This window comes from Vulpes vulpes, chromosome 1, assembly GCF_048418805.1.
Source record: "Vulpes vulpes isolate BD-2025 chromosome 1, VulVul3, whole genome shotgun sequence".
Taxonomy (NCBI): domain Eukaryota; kingdom Metazoa; phylum Chordata; class Mammalia; order Carnivora; family Canidae; genus Vulpes; species Vulpes vulpes.
In genome coordinates, this window is record NC_132780.1 from 174,314,113 (window position 1) to 174,330,028 (window position 15,916).

General features: G+C 39.4%; 1 protein-coding gene across 18 annotated transcripts in view; it reads right to left on the bottom strand.

Annotated features, from left to right (window-relative positions):
• The window catches only part of SNX14 (sorting nexin 14), a 74,521-nt gene extending 72,675 nt beyond the window's left edge, over nt 1-1,846 (bottom strand). For 4 of the 18 annotated variants that reach the window (XM_072736735.1, XM_072736700.1, XM_072736747.1 and 1 more), the window contains exons 1-2: nt 1,412-1,547; nt 953-1,124 (exon numbers count right to left, since the gene is read on the bottom strand). In XM_072736735.1, the coding sequence (XP_072592836.1) occupies nt 953-1,092 (140 nt within the window). In that variant the 5' untranslated portion in view covers nt 1,093-1,124; nt 1,412-1,547. Of the gene's footprint in view, nt 1-952; nt 1,265-1,345 lie in introns of those variants that run through there. The other 14 variants (XM_072736677.1, XM_026007449.2, XM_026007450.2 and 11 more) reach the window with 10 other exon arrangements.
• Between the last annotated feature and the right edge of the window lie 14,070 nt (nt 1,847-15,916).

Below are 15,916 nucleotides of genomic sequence, written 5' to 3' on the forward strand. Positions count from 1 at the left end.
TGCTTAGGCTGCCATATCGTGTGCATGTGTGCATACACTTGTGCATGCTTCGACTGCAAGGTTGTGTGTGCATGGGAGCGCTTCAGCTCTAAGACTGTGTGAGCATGTGTGTGTGCTTTGGTTGTTAAGACTGTGTGTATGTGCGCACACTCTTCGGCTGTAAGACTGCGTGCGGACACTGAGGCTGTAAGATTGTGTGCACGTATCTGTGCTTCAGCTGTAAGACTGTGTGCGTAAATGCCCTTCAGCTGTAAGACTGTGTGTGTGCCTGTGTGCATGCTTCAGCTGTAAGACTGCATGCGTGTGTGCACTCCTAGGCTCTAAGACTGTGCGTGTGTGCGCGCCCGCTTCAGCTGTAAGACTGTGTACATGTGTGCAAGCTTAGGCTGTAAGACTGCGCGTGTGCGCGCGCACTGCGGCTGTAAAAGTGTGCGTGTGTGTGCGCGCACGCCCTTCGACTCTCAGACTGTGTGTGCGCGCCTCGACTGCAAGACTGTGCGTGCGTGTGTGTGCTCACGCCTGTGCTGAGAGCGAGGGGAGTCAGCCTAAAATCGGGGCTGCTAGGAGACCTGGAACCCTCCTTCGTCAGCTGACTGGACCGCCCCTGCAAGGTCTCAAATTGCGACGCACCTACAGATTTCACTCCTCTGAAAAGCAGCGATGATGGAGCACCAGGTTTTAAGAAACAGGTGAAAAGTAGGTAAGAATCGGGGACAGGCGTCCCGGGAGAGCCGGCCCCAGGAGAGGGGGCACGGCCCCGCGCCCCACCCCCTCTCGCACTTCCGGCCCGCACGCTCCGCCCAGCTCCCCGATGCCGCCCTTCCCGAGGCCTCGCAGCCGGCCGCAACCCCGCAGCTGCGCAGCCCGGGCGCTCCCCCCCAGTGGAGCGGCCCCCGCCCGCGTCCGCGGCCTGGCCGAGCAGCCGCCCGCCAGCCCCGCGCCGTGGCGTTACCTGTTGAGAAGCAGGGAGGCGACGCTGAGGCAGAGCAGCAAGAAGCAGAACAGCGGGTACTGGCGGCAGATCTCGCGTCCCACATCCAGCCGCAGCCGCTGCCTCAGCTTCTCCCCGATCGTCCGCACCCAGGGCACCATCTCCGTCGGCGTGGCCGAAGCCGTGCTACAGACTGAGGCCGAGGTCGAGGCAACCCCCATCAACCTCCCGCGTCTCCGCCCCGCCGGCCCGGCGGCTCCCCTCACAGCCGCCGACCGGCGGACCCTCCGCCCGGTGCAGCCGCCCGAGGCCCCGCCCAAGGCCGCGCCGCGCGTGCGCGGCCCCCGCCCCCCTCCCTCCCTCCCCTCCCGCCGCCGGCCGAGGGACTGCCCACGACGTGCCCGAGGTCGTCACCTCGCGCGAGGCCCTGCGCCCCCCCCCCCCGCCGGTTCCGCCCTCTTGGTCGGGTCCGCGCGCCACCTGCCACCGAGAGCCGGACTCCCCTGGCGACTGGCCTTTCTCGGAAGCCGGGGGGCGGGGGAAGCCGCGGCAAGCAGTAACCGCCTGTATCGCGGAGAAGAAAGAGAAGGTTGTGCCCGAGCACGGGAGAAAGTACAGCCCCGCGCAGCCGCCGGGCCCTGCCTGAGGGACACTCGGAGCTCGCGGGGCCCGCTGGGGACTGTAGTCTGTGACGCGAGCCGGCGGAGCGATGGAGCGCCTGGTCGCGGCCCCCATCACTCTCCAGCGCCCCTCAGCGTAGGCTCCGCTTCGGAGGGGGACAGGTCGAGCTTTCCGCGACGCCCGAGGGAGAAAACGGGGCGGGGGGGCGACTCTGAGGCCTTATTTGGCTAGGCCTGGGGGGACGGGTGAGTGAAACGACCCTGGGTACGCGGGAGTCCCGCCCGGCCGCCGCCCCTGGAGCACGTTCTGCGCGCTCACAGGTAAGGTCGGGCTCGGGTCACCACGGCCCCGCCGGCCTAATCGAAACCCAAGTGTTTGGACAAGGCAAGTTGGCAAGTCTTGCTTCTTGGAGCTTTTGCTTAAGTCATCCCATTCCTAAATATTAATTTCCGATTCTCCGCTACTCTGAGAGACGCAGGAAGACATTGCAACGAGTAAAATGTATTTAGGCGGCGCGCTAGACACCTTCATTTAACCTTCACACCTCACGATGTAGGTGCTCTGGTTTTTCCCATTTTACAGCTGGATTACTAAATTGGAAAGGAACTTGCTCAGAATCCTACAGCTAACCAAAACCGGAATTTGAAGTAGTTCTAACCCCAAGAGCCGGAGCTTCATTTGTTTTCTTAAGATCTTACCCACCAAAGTGCGGAGACAGATATGTTTAGAGATTTTTTTTTTTTTAATGCGTGTACTGTTTCATGGATTTTTTTCCCATGTTATGAATATACAGATCTTCTTGATGATGCATTTTCCTTCAGAATGTACCGTCCTATTATGTTAATGCCTAAACTATTAATGCTGTTTAATTTCGCTGACAATGATTATTACCATTTTCTATCATAAATTTATACACATTTCAAATGATTTTTTTAGGATCCACAATACAGTTGCTTGATCAAAGGGAAAGAACATGATACATACTGTCAAATTTCTTCTTTCTATAATGGTTTAACAATTCCGCAGTGGTATATAATATTTCACTGGTCCTCATCATTAGGTATTGTCCAAACCAACATCACAAATATACTCATGCTGTACCATTTCTGATTAAACTGTTTATAGAGTGTAACATCACTAGAAAACTTAGTGCTTTTTTAAATGTTTTAAGGTACACGATTAAACATTTAGTATACTGGTCTCACTTTTGCAGCCTTTTTTATTCGTCATTGAATTAATCTAGAACACTTTGTTTATATGAACATTCTAGGGTACACTAAAGTACAAATAACAGGTGTATGTTGAACTTATCTACATGTATGAAGGGCCTATTAAGTACTTGAGTAATTACAAGGGCAAGTTATTTTATTAAACTTTTCTGGGAAGTTATATTGCCAATATTTTTTGTTTAAATGTTTTATTTCTTTAAAGGCTTGTTCTGAAACTTTGCACTGAGAGCCAGTACATTTCAAAGATAGAATGTTTCCTGTGCACATTAGACATCTTTAGAACATCCAACCTAGACTTTTCCTGTATGAGCAGATTCTTAATAGAGACAATTAAAATACTTAAAAGTTTCATATGATTATTATGGTTAGAAATGGGAAGAACTAATTTAAAATCCACACCTAAAGCAAGAAAAAGAAATTATACTATTGATACAGATGTCATCAAATAAAATAACTTTTTACTTACTAAATGTTTTCTCTTTAACCTTATGGTCTAGTATCCACTTACAAAACAAAGAGCTTGAAATTTTTTTTTTACAAATTTCTATTAAAAGTTTGGAACTTCAAGCAGGGATATGGGATACTCATAATCCTGATTCTGAAACCAGCTCTACCTTCTACTAGCAGTATTTCATTGAGCAAGCTTCACTTGATCAACTTCAACCCACCCCTGCATCCTCAACTCTAAAACAGAGATCTCTTCAGAAGTTTTATTAGAGATTAAATTGGGTGGATAAAAATAATAAAAAAAAATAAATTGGGTGGAAAGTGCCTACTGTGGGGATCCCCGAGTGGCTCAGCAGTTTAGCGCCTGCCTTTGGCCCAAGGCGTGATCTTGGGGTCCCAGGATCCAGTCCCACATCGGGCTCCTTGCATGGGGCCTGCTTCTCCCTCTGCCTGTGTCTCTGCCTCTCCCTCTCTCTGTGTATCTCTCATGAATAAAAAAAGACATTTTTTTTTAAGATTTTATTTATTTATTCATGAGAGATAGAGAGAGGCAGAGACACAGAGGGAGAAGCAGGATCCCTGCGATCCCAGGTCTCCAGGATCATGCCCTGGGCGGAAGGCAGGCTCCAAACCACTGAACCACCCAGAGATGCCCCCTAAATGTCTTTATACAATGCTTAATAGAAAAATTTTCTTAAATTATTGTGTGAATCTATAAATGTGATAAGAGCAGCCAAAGCAATTACCTTTATTTGGATAATAACCTAAAATGACAATGACTTGAAATCACAGCTGATACCTAATAGGAGATAGGTTCACTGCCTGCCCTTAAAGTTCTAGACCTGCACTGTCCAATACAGTAGCCACTAGCCATTGTCTGGCTACTGAGCATTTAGAATGTGGCTAGTTTGAATAGACATGTACTGTAAGTGTAAAATACATATCAGAACTTCACATGAAAACAAGGATGTAAATTATCTCAATTTTTAAAACGTGATTTTTTCAAAATGAGCTAAAAAATATTAATCTCGTCTCATTTCTATAATGTTGTTATATTAATGCAATTTATTAAACTTTTAATGTAATTTTTGAATTACATAAGTGGTTTACATTGTATTTCTACTGGACAGTGCTACTCCAGACTGATGTTAGCTGTGGAGAGCCAGTACAATTAAATGTGTAAATTTTAGATAAATGCAATTACTATGTATGTCAGGGATATATTTTCAAGCTATAAAAAAGTAAAAAATTGTTGATAATGCATTCATCTAGAGGGCTCAAACATCAGACTACAATCCAATAATATCTCCATTATTTCAATATTTATTGAATTAGCAAATAAATATAAGGCACTGTACTAGATGTGGTGGCAGATACAATGATTTAGATGCATTTTTCTGACCTCCCAAGGCTTACAATCTAGTGAAGGAGACATGTCACACATGAAAATGTATAATACAGGTCATGTTTATGTATCAAGGCTGTAATAGTGTTTTTTTAAGGACAAAGGATGGGAAAGAAAAATTTTCAACTACTAGGGATGTGGGAAGACAGTAATTTGAGCAAAGATTAGGATTTATCTCTTTGCTTTCACTTAATTTTCAGAAGTTACACAGCAGTAGGCAATGTTAAGTATTTAAAATGTTTCCAATTAAACCTGATTCTCCCAACCCCACCAGCAAACTGCACAAATTGCTTATGTTGGTACAGAGCTTGAAAGGATGGTGTTGAATACTTGAATCCCAGTAATTAGGCCTACCTAAGCTGGATGACCCAGAATATACACCAGATTTTAACTGTGGAGGGCCATGATCTACATGGCATAAATGGATCAGGAAGAGATAGATGAATACATACACTTTATCCCTAGGAGCCCTTTCAGTCTCTCCCTCTCACAGATGCCTCCTGTAATTTGGAATGCACTCTCCTGGAACAGGATTGGCATTCCCAAACCCCAATTTTCCCCCCCACTGTGTCTCAAAGCATCAAAATTCGTATTTTTGCCTTTTGTGGCATTTGTAATGTTATTTTTAGTCTTTCCTTTAAAAGATTTATTTTAGAGAGAAAACGTGCATTGAGTGGGAGGGACAGACTCATGGGTAAGAGAGACTATCTCTAGCAGACTCCCATGTGGGGCCTGATCTTATGACCCTGAGATCATGACCTGAGCCAGAACCAAGAGTCAGACACTTAACCAACTGCCACCCAGATACCCCAATCTTAATTTTACATTTCATAATGCCCTCTTCCTCCCACACAACCTATCCCTATCAACCTCTGGACATAACATGTTAAAGGAGCTGCTGAACTGCCTTCTTCCAGAAGCGTTCTTTTCCTTGGTTTTCAAAAAAAGGAACTACAATGGAGAGTGTGTAATTCAAGGAAGAGCATTAAGGGATTTTTACTGGTGAGTTTGAGATGTTAAATGCAGCTATTATTTTCATACTTAACTCCCCTTTTCTGTGTGACCAGGAATTAAAACCCCCAATGGGAAGATAGGAAGGACTACAACTTTATAGAACTAGTGACTCAAATAGATCTTCTCTGGATAAAAGAGCTGTTTTGACCATGGAATTCTGGGAAGTCTCATTACACCTTAGCACCAAAAAAATTAAAGCATTTAATATGTCATCTTATTTTTAAGGCATGATGGAATAATCATCCTCTCAAACCCATCATGGAACTAGGTTGCTGGTCATAACTTCAGAAAATGTCAATTATTTCATAACTGATTGGAAACTGAAAATATACCCACCTGCCTGTTGATAAATATTAAAGACTGGAAAAGGCACTTTTCTAACACCATCTTTATCTTGTATTAGGCAGCCAATGTTTTTGTCTACTTTTAGTTACCCTTTAAATAAGTACAACAAAACAAAAAACAACAAAAATAATAAGTAAAACATTGTCTTATGTCTCACGTTAACTATAGAGACAATGGCTTCCCTTCATAAAAAGAAAAACGCTAACCATATTCAGGTGTTTAAATACAGCTTTCAACTGACTTCAGTAACTTCTGAAAGTACTATGTAAAGTCTTTGCCATCCTTCCCCTCACCTCTAATTTTAGTATATGTGCTACCGAAGCAAGCACTCCCCTCACCTCTAGGTAGGCTATTCACTAAAATATAAAATAAGAGCATTCTCATAGGGTACCTATAAATCATCATGCAACTAGGCTTGGTTCAGAATTGTGAGAATCACTAATATTGGTACTTCAATTCCAATTCTAGGATGGTTGCTACCAAAGAATTTAAAATCGATTTTTATCTTCACTAAAAAGAAGCCTTTCCTATTTTTGGTAACCTGATACTACCTCTACGAAAATAAACTTGGGGTGCCTGGCTGGCTCAGGCAATAAAGCATACAACTCTTCATCTCAGAATTAACTTTGAGCCCCATGTTGGGTATAGGGATTACTTAAAAAGTTCTTAAAAATAAATAAAAATACAGCATATCCAAGTAGAAAAGGTAATTTTGGAAATTATTTTTAAAACTTTATTGGAAAATTTCCCATATATACTGAATGGCAGTTACCATTTAAATTTAGGTTTTTTAAGTTTATGGGTTTTAAACAAGATTTTTTAAAGTTTGAATTTTAAGCACTATCAGAAATTCATATGCCCTATATTTAACTGTGTGAGGTCTGAGATACAGCCTTATTTATTCAACGTAATTTAGAACTCGGTCCCATATGTTCAGAGAGCAGTTCTATTACTTCTATTTTCAGTTAAAATAAAAAAAATTGATTAGCTCATTTTACTTCTTGGGGCTAAGAAGAAATCTCCAAGAAATTTCCTTTTCATGTCTTGAGTTTTCAAGCACTGACAGCACATCATGTATTATTTTTTTCATGTATTATTCTTAAATTGGTTTAATCCTGTTTACATATTCAGCCCTGCCAAATTTCCTCTTTTTTCCCAGTATAAAGTAGCACATTAAACTGTTACTGATCAAATGAACACATACATTGTTAACAATGAATTTGAATAGTAGCAATAATGAATATAATTTAAATAATCCTGAAGATTCTTGTAATTACAAATCACTGAAACATCAGACTTTTTTTTTTTTTAGATTTATTTATTTGAGAGAGAGAAAACGTGGGGGATGGGGGGGCAGAGGGAGAGAGAAACTCAAGCAGATTCCACACTGAGCACAGAGCCCGATGCTGGGCTCGATTCCATGACCCTGAGATCACGACCTGAGCCAAAACCAAGAGTTGCTCAACCCACGGCACCACCCAGGCACCCTGAAACATCTTTTCAAATGTGGCTAAGATGTTTTAAAACCATGGTTTTGCTCAAGTCACCTTTAAGCAGAGGTTGATAAATTGTTTTTTGATTCACATAGCTGTTACAAACCCATAGCACAAGGAAGAAAAATTACTTAGTAGCCCTATTTATTTTTTTTTTAAGATTTTATTTATTCATAAGAGACACACATAAGCAGAGGGAAAAGCAGGCTCCATGCAGGGAGCCTGATGTGGGACTCGAGCCTGGTACTCCAGGATCATGCCCTGAGCAGAAAGCAGACGCTTAACAGCTGAGCCACCCAGGTATCCCTGTAGCCCTATTTCAACTCCAGAAAGCCAACAGCAGGAATTTTATTTTGATGTTCTCCTAATTGTTTATGTTCCCCAGGAATATTTTGTTGATAAGTTTTAAAGTATCTACAGCAAGACTTTATACTTTTTTGGCTGAGGCGGATTTTTTGAGTTGGCTTGGGGTGGAGTAGAATGAAAAGTAGCCAAAAACAGACAAGGCAAGCAGTTTGTTTACAAATATATCAATGAAAGGAAAAGACAGAAGGTTGAGCTGGAGCCAAATTACAAAATTTTAAATCATGTATGTGGCTTATTCCTATTGGACAGTGCTGTTGTAGACTATAGATACAGATGTGGCAAGCCATTATAATTAAATGTGCCACTTATAAACTTGATCTTTAACAACTATTTAAGATACTCATTTACAATAAATATGAAGTTCACTGAGACCTGAACTTCCTAGAATATAGATTAGGACTTGGTTAGAGAGAACATTTCAGACCTATTCAGTAATGGTAAATGATCAAATGCAGCTATTTGTGGAAAGAGAAATTAACAGGACACAATCACTGACAGAGCAGAGCATTCTGTGTACAACAAATAGCTGCATGCCCACCTGCACTAACAGAATAATCAAGACTGGACCTCAAAACAAGAGTCCACATAGATGTGATATGAAGCTGTGAATGTGGAGATCAAGGAGACAAGTGCAGATGAAAAAAGGGGAGTAAGGACAGGTGAGAATGAGGTGGTCAGAGATTAGAGAACCAGCAAGGTGCGGGGGGGGGGGGGGGGGTTGGGGGGGGAAGAGGGGGACTTCCCAAGGATTCAATGTAACAAGAGGTCAAAGCTTTTTTAAAAAGGTAATTTTTGTTATCAGGCTACCGGTATCTTGGGAACAGCTCTTTAAAATAGAGAGGAGAGGAAAATCAACCTAAAAGGGTATCATTCCCAAACCGCCAAGCTACCTAGTAAAAAGGTGCAACAAAAGGCTTTGTCCTGATCATGAAAAACACAGAATCTCTACCTAAAGACAGTTTACTAGGGCAGGGGGGGTGGGGGAAGGGATCTGCTGGTGCTTGGGAGAAGCCTTATGCTTTTTTGGATTATATGCTAGCCCTACAATTTTTAGAAAACATCTGAGCTATTAGCAATAAAGCACATTTGGGAGGTTGGTTTAGCACTTATATGGCCTTTAATTTCCTGATCAGTTCATTTATATTAGCATTATACCAAATATGTTTTGCCTAGAACTATAGAACTTAAAGACTTGAAGATAAATGAACACTAATTCGAAGGTTAAAAAAGCTACACAGAGGATCTATGTTGCTTAAATATTAGCTGACATCTATGTTATTCAGGCTGCCTCCATACTAGTGTAATAACACAATAATTTAGGGAATTGGGGATAACTTGAATAATGCTCTGTGGACTAAGTTGGGCTTGATACAGTTTTCTTCCTCAGAATATAGAAGACTCCGATGGTTCCTTAACTGACTGTGAGAGAAATAAGCATCCTACTCTCTCTCCCCTTCAGAGTTTAAGCATCACAAAAATATTCCAGAATATGTTCATACATGAAGGTAGTATGTGTTGAGTACAGTATGAATGAAGTCTTTTAATGTAACATTTCCTGTTCTGTGAAACTAAGCCTTCACAGAAATATGAATGAAATGAAACAAAATCACCTAGGCAGAATGTTACTATAAACACACACCATACCTTGTAGAATGTTGAGAGCCGGAAAAACATCAGAATTTAGTATCTCTTTTTACCCAGGACCAAAGAGGTTATATATATTGTGTTTGTACCTAGTACCCTCATTAAATGCCTCAATGATTAGGAAAAAATATTGTTTTCACCTAGAACTAATGGGGAATTAAAAGAAAGTATCTAAATCACTGAAATCCATGACTGTATTAATGCACACATAGTAATTTGGTCAAGCAACCTTTATCTTGGTAAATTATACACACACACACACAAACTACATCAAATTTATTAGAACGGGGAAGCTGTATGAATATGAGATTAGCATGCCTTATGTCCAATTTTACTGTATGGGTCTAGGTATACTAGAGTTAATAAGCTTTATTTTCCTCTTCAGTTTCCTGGGCTGTTTAAGTGTGGGTGGGTGTGTGTCCAGATACTACTATTGCCATTAAAATTAGCTAAGATTTTTGGTACCAAAAACCTCAAAAGTCAGTTTCTCCCTTGATATCAGCTAATTAATATTTAATATCATAAAGCCTGATGTTTTGTACCTGGAAGCAGTTAAGAATAGCCAAAATGGTCTAAGATGTCTTAATTGCTTTTAATGTGGAAAATTTTTTAAGGATTTAGACTCTAATCAACAGAGCAGATAACAAAAGTATAAAAGAATACATTCCACAAGTTAACACAGACTCATCAAGTCTTGAAAAGGTGGGTTTGAGAGATCAAAATAAGGAATGTAGTCTCATTACCAGGTAAAATAGCATACACAAAGGTAGCTATGTTAAATATAAATGGAACAAAATACTGCTCAATGGTTTCTAAATGTTAGCATAGAAATTATATGCTAAAACAAAAGCTATTTTACTATTCCCAAAAGGCCTTTCAAAATAATTTGCTTTGCCCACCACTCAAGAATGTCACTAAATTTGCATCTTTAATTACAAAATGTCTTTTTTTTTTTTTTTACAAAATGTCTTCTATGTATCCTTTTAGCATGCTAGGTGCTGTTCTCTTTCCCAGTAAGATATATTCAAACTTTTCTTAGACAATTTATTTTAAATGAGCCCTTAACATGAATGTGGTAATACAGAATGATGGTTTCTTCTAATAAATTCAAGATAATTTAACTTATTGCTGTATTTTACTACCCAGTTCCACCTAAATGTAACACTTCTTATACTAAATTGTACCACCATTTAGGTACAAAAGATGAAGAACTGAGGCTATTAATTTTTCAGTTACAAGACTACAAGAAACAGGAGCCATTTTTTATGGGGGACAGGAGTAGGAAAAGGAATAGGCGAGACCTCCAGGTTGCAAGTGAACAGGGAAGAAATGTAGGTGGTGATTGAAAGTTGTGAAGATGCTTTCAGGATCAACCTTCTCGCAGCAGATAATCTGCCTGGGAGGGGTGAGGACTCCTGCAATCAGGCACTCTTCTTTCAGGCATGGAGGAATACCCAGCTTGCCTTCCTGCTCCCAAGGAAGCTAAAATACAGCCTGTTAATCCTTATGATGTTCTCACACACACAGCACTTACAGTCAGCCATCTGTAACACCAGACTTTTATCAAGTCCTTCTTTCATAAATATGGATGAAGAACCACCAAACATTTGAAAATAATTAGAGGCACAAGAAGTAAATAACCAAAGTGAACTAATATTTCAATGCATCATATTAATTGGTACTTAAAAAAATCTTCAGAATTCAATAATGAGCAAAACAGTCTATATATAAATAACAGGAAAAAAAAAAAAAAGAACAGACTATCATACTGCTGAAATTTAAGTCAATATATGCCCTGAAAGGCAAGAAAAAAGGTAACATATTCTGTAAAATGTAAAAGCTACAGTGATAAATGAAGAAAATAGTTTAAACAGAAGAGAATCAATCCAGTACAATTCTTTCAATCCAAGCTCCAAAAAGCAAGCAGAAAAACTGAAAAAGGTAGAAAGGAAAATTCTCAGCAACTAAGAAACCCTTAGGACCTCAAGGTAAAAAAAAAAAAAAAAAAAAAAAAAAGTGAATGAAAACCTCTAAAGTACACTATGCAAAAAAAAAAAAAAAAATACACTATGCAATCTCATGAAACTTTAGAAAATCAAGTGATGAAAAAAATCTGAATGCCCAAGAAAAAAAGGTTATTTACAAAATAAGAATTACATTCAAATCAAGACTGTTCTTAAACAAAGGAGCCATATCTCCAAAGTTCTGATGGAAAAGGATATTGCAGCTAGAATCCTATGTCCAAACTGTCAATCAACAGTGAGGGTGAAACATTTTACAGTATGCAAGACTTTTTATAGTTCATGTACCTTTTCTGACATTACCAGAGAACATATTGCAGCAAGAACAAAAGGGAATCTAAGAGGAAGCTATGGAACCTAAGAACAGTGGAACCCCAGCAATGGAATGGAAAAAGGAATCCTGGTTATGATAGGAGTACATAGGCGGGAGTACACAGAACATTAAATATGATTAAATAACCGAGAGAGCTTTAGCAAAAAGAAAGGGAATTAGAAACTCAAGGAAAGAAATCAAAGTCATGAACCTAAACAAATGAAGGACCATTGAAATAATTCATCTTATCTCTTAGAATTTGCCTTTCAAAGGACGCAGGTTTTGTCAAAATAGGATTACCTATGAATCTAAATACATTATCCATTACAGATGCTACATTTTATCTATCTTCAGTCTGGAGGCAAAATAAGATAATCAGTATCATAAACAAGTGTCATAAACCTGACAACAGACAAGATAACGGTGTCAGAGATGAAGGAAAAGAACAAAATACTGAGTGTGCTGCTTCCTTAAATAGTGAGGAGCAAACAAGATACTGAAATTGGTATAGAGGCTAATGTAGTTTGAGTAATAAAGGTAATCACCTGAATTCAAAATAATTCAGCAAAAGGAGAACAGAACTAGTGTAAACTAAACTCCTCACATGGGGTAAATACTGCTTAAATTTAGTAATCAAGAGAGATGTTAACAGTGACCATTCTAAGAACTAAAGAAAGGAGTCCTCTCTGTAAATCGGATAGAGTGTGAGTAGAGATGCAGACTTTCTGTGGTAAAGGCTATATATAATACATTGGATTCTGTCTCCTGTATTCCAAGAATAGATCTTATACTATTCAAGCTAAAATATCACCTAAGCATACATAAATAACACCTTTCTCAAACTAGTCAGAATGAGATGTAGATACCTTGAATTCAGAGCCTCCTTTTTCAAGTGATTTTTCAACAACCTACCAACCTACCAACCTACCTACCAAAGGTAAATACAACTATCCATACAGACGCAACCATTGCTCAAAGTTACTTTAAAATATAGTAAGGATCACTTAGAAATACCTTTGTTCGGGACGCCTGAGTGGCTCAGCGGTTGAGCATCTGCCTTCAGCCCAGAGAATGATCTGGGAGACCCGGGATCGAGTCCCACATCGGGCTCCCTGCATGGAGCCTGCTTCTCCCCCTCTGCCTATGTCTCTGCCTCCTCTGTGTGTCTCATGAGTAAATAAATAAAATCTTAAAAAAAAAAAAAAAAAAAAAAAAACCTTTGTTCAAGACTTTGAAACTTTAACTTTCTAAGTACTTATCTAGCCTTCATGCTTTTCTCAGGTATCATCACTTATCCTCTCTAAAGTATACTGCAAAAAAAGCTTATAAACGTATCAGACTTAAAACATAACCAGCAAAACATGAATTCAATCTTGAAGTATCCCTTCCTCATAAGAGGTTTGTAATGGGATGCTCTTTCATTCAGCAACTTGGTTGGTATTAATCTGAACATCAGTATAAAGAAAAATTGCTGAGCTGGGTTCTAATAATTACAGTATTTTTAAAGTGGGTTTTTATATATATATATTTCAAAGCCAACTGTTCTTTTAACTTCCAATTTTGATTTTTTTAAAACGTCAGATGTACAATTTAAATGGGAATCTTCATGATCTTCATTTACTTAAAACATTGGCACTACATGATCATTTTTAAGTTTTCTGCATCTATATACAGTGGTTCAGTTTTCCAAGTTAGCAAGCCACAAGCCTAATTCAATAATAACCAAATTCCCACCAAACCAAAAAATATTTGAATATTTTTAAATGCCTAATACCTTTAGTTCAGATTTCCCTCCCTAATAGGGGCTTCCTTTCTGAGGAGGCCAAAGAAACCACAGAGAAGAGATTGGACTGCTACGACTGACACTAGGGAAAGATAAAATAAAGAAACTGAAGTACCTACGATATCCGCTTCCGGGACCTTAACTATGGCTGATGCTGTTCTAAATGCTAAATGGCTCTTTAAGAAACCAACAGATCAACTAAGATTTCTTAGGATATAATTTCAGGATAAAAGCTTTCTCATATTTTAATTCTATTTATTAATGAATCTCAAGTTAAACAGCATTCCTAAAGGAAAATGTACCTGTCCTTAATGTGGAAGGATTTTTAATTCAATGTATGCAAATCATGTAGATTTTTACTATTTCAAGAAAAAAGTGATAGATTTTGCCAACCAAAATCACCATGTACATTTCCATGTAGCCACAGAGAATTGAAAAGTGTATTCTACCGATTTTTACAGATGACCTTTGACATAACTGCTCATTGCTTTTGGTTTTCCACCAAACTGATTCCAAATATTGAATATACCAAGACACACTATTAGTATATATGCTTTTGAAATTTTTCATGACGTTATAGAAGTTTAAGCAAGTTTAGAAGCCAAATTACTGAACCTTCCAATTAAAGTGACATAAACACTAACATATTAAAAATACATTCTTAAATACAAAGTCGTAAGGATTTCTTTACTCATGACATAAAAAATGGGGTACCTGACTGGCTCAGTCAGTAGAGCAACCAACCCTTGATCTCACGGTCGTGGGTTCAAGCCCCACATTGCATATGAACCCTATTTATCCATTTTGTGTTCAAATGATGCAATACCGACGTTTTCTAATTCCCATAGGAAAAACCAGGACACCTATGTTCAAAGCCATGGATTACACAAATGCTGTATTCAAATTTCCTTCACCTCATTTAAATTTAAGTAACATTAAGAGAGACCCGTCAGATGAAATGTTGGAACTCCTCTGGTATGTTGCACATTTCTACACTTAGAAGACCAGATTCTGAAATCTACCTTCTGTTCTACAAGTTTTTTTTATTATTGTGAACAAGCCCATATTCTTTAATCTGTGGTTAAGAGCAGGTCTGCATCAAAAGCCCTGTCCCCTTACCCAAAGTAAAAATTGACTGTAGTTCCTAAGTGACATAAGATGCAGATATCCTAAAATTCTCTCCAAAACAATTTCATAAGTCTTTTCAGAATACAGACTGAAGCCTAAGTCAAGAAATGACACTTCATGAACATTAGATAGATGCCTTTAGAACACCCCTCAGATTAGAAGTTGTTTTAAAACCACTTTATAGACAAAGTGAAAAATCAGGTACTCATTAAAGACTGTAGTAAATTATTCTAAAATAACTTTGATTCTACTAAGTTTATTGGTTGTGTTAGAAACATATTCTAGGAAATGAACACAAATTTCCAAAACGATTTATGAGGATTCCTCCCTTAGTCTTACTCAGCAGTCTTATTTCAACAAAAAGGTGCTAGTTTGGTCTTTGCCAAGTAAACAATGTCAATGGTTTTCAAACTGCCCTAGAGGTGACCCAGAATTCTTCAGGTGTAAAACCTCCATGACTGCTCTGAAAAGACAAAAGCTTTTCACCAAATGGCATAAAGTTTGGTTATCCTAAATACAAACTAAATTCTGCACTAAGTGACCTACTAAAAGGATTTGTCTGGATGAAGTGGCCAAAATTACCGCTACCTGACCCGCACCCGCCCGCCAGGAAATTCTAGGGCTGTGAGCCAAACCCTTCAGATGTATTTACAAGTTCCCCATTCTTTGATGTTTGCCAACTTAGCTTAATGAAACCCATTTTAAGCTGAGTTCACCTACCTAATCTCATTTGCAGTCATCTAAATGTGCAATTTTATTAAAACAGGTCCGTTTGTTCACTCCACTCTCCTGAATTACTTGCAACTTCATTTCCAAACCTTCAGAGAAAGATCGTGAGAGAGAATGGAAGAACATTGCATGGCAGGGTATATTCCCAGAAAAGAACCACCAAATTCCCATTAAATTCTTCGAGTTCACTGGCACATGTGTGACCACAAAATATTTCCAATTAAAATTTAGTGAAGACCAACACTGTATGTTTACATTCCTCCCCATCATGTGCTTGAATTAGGGATCTTGGGGAATCTGTTTTTACCAGTGGCTAGTTACTTTGAATGTATAATCAAAAGGTGAAGAGATCTAAAGATTCCAAGTGTCTATTCAAAAGCTGTTAAGTGAAAAACGATGAAATGGAGGACACCCACAATAATTCTTGGACTCCTGGAGATCCTAAGA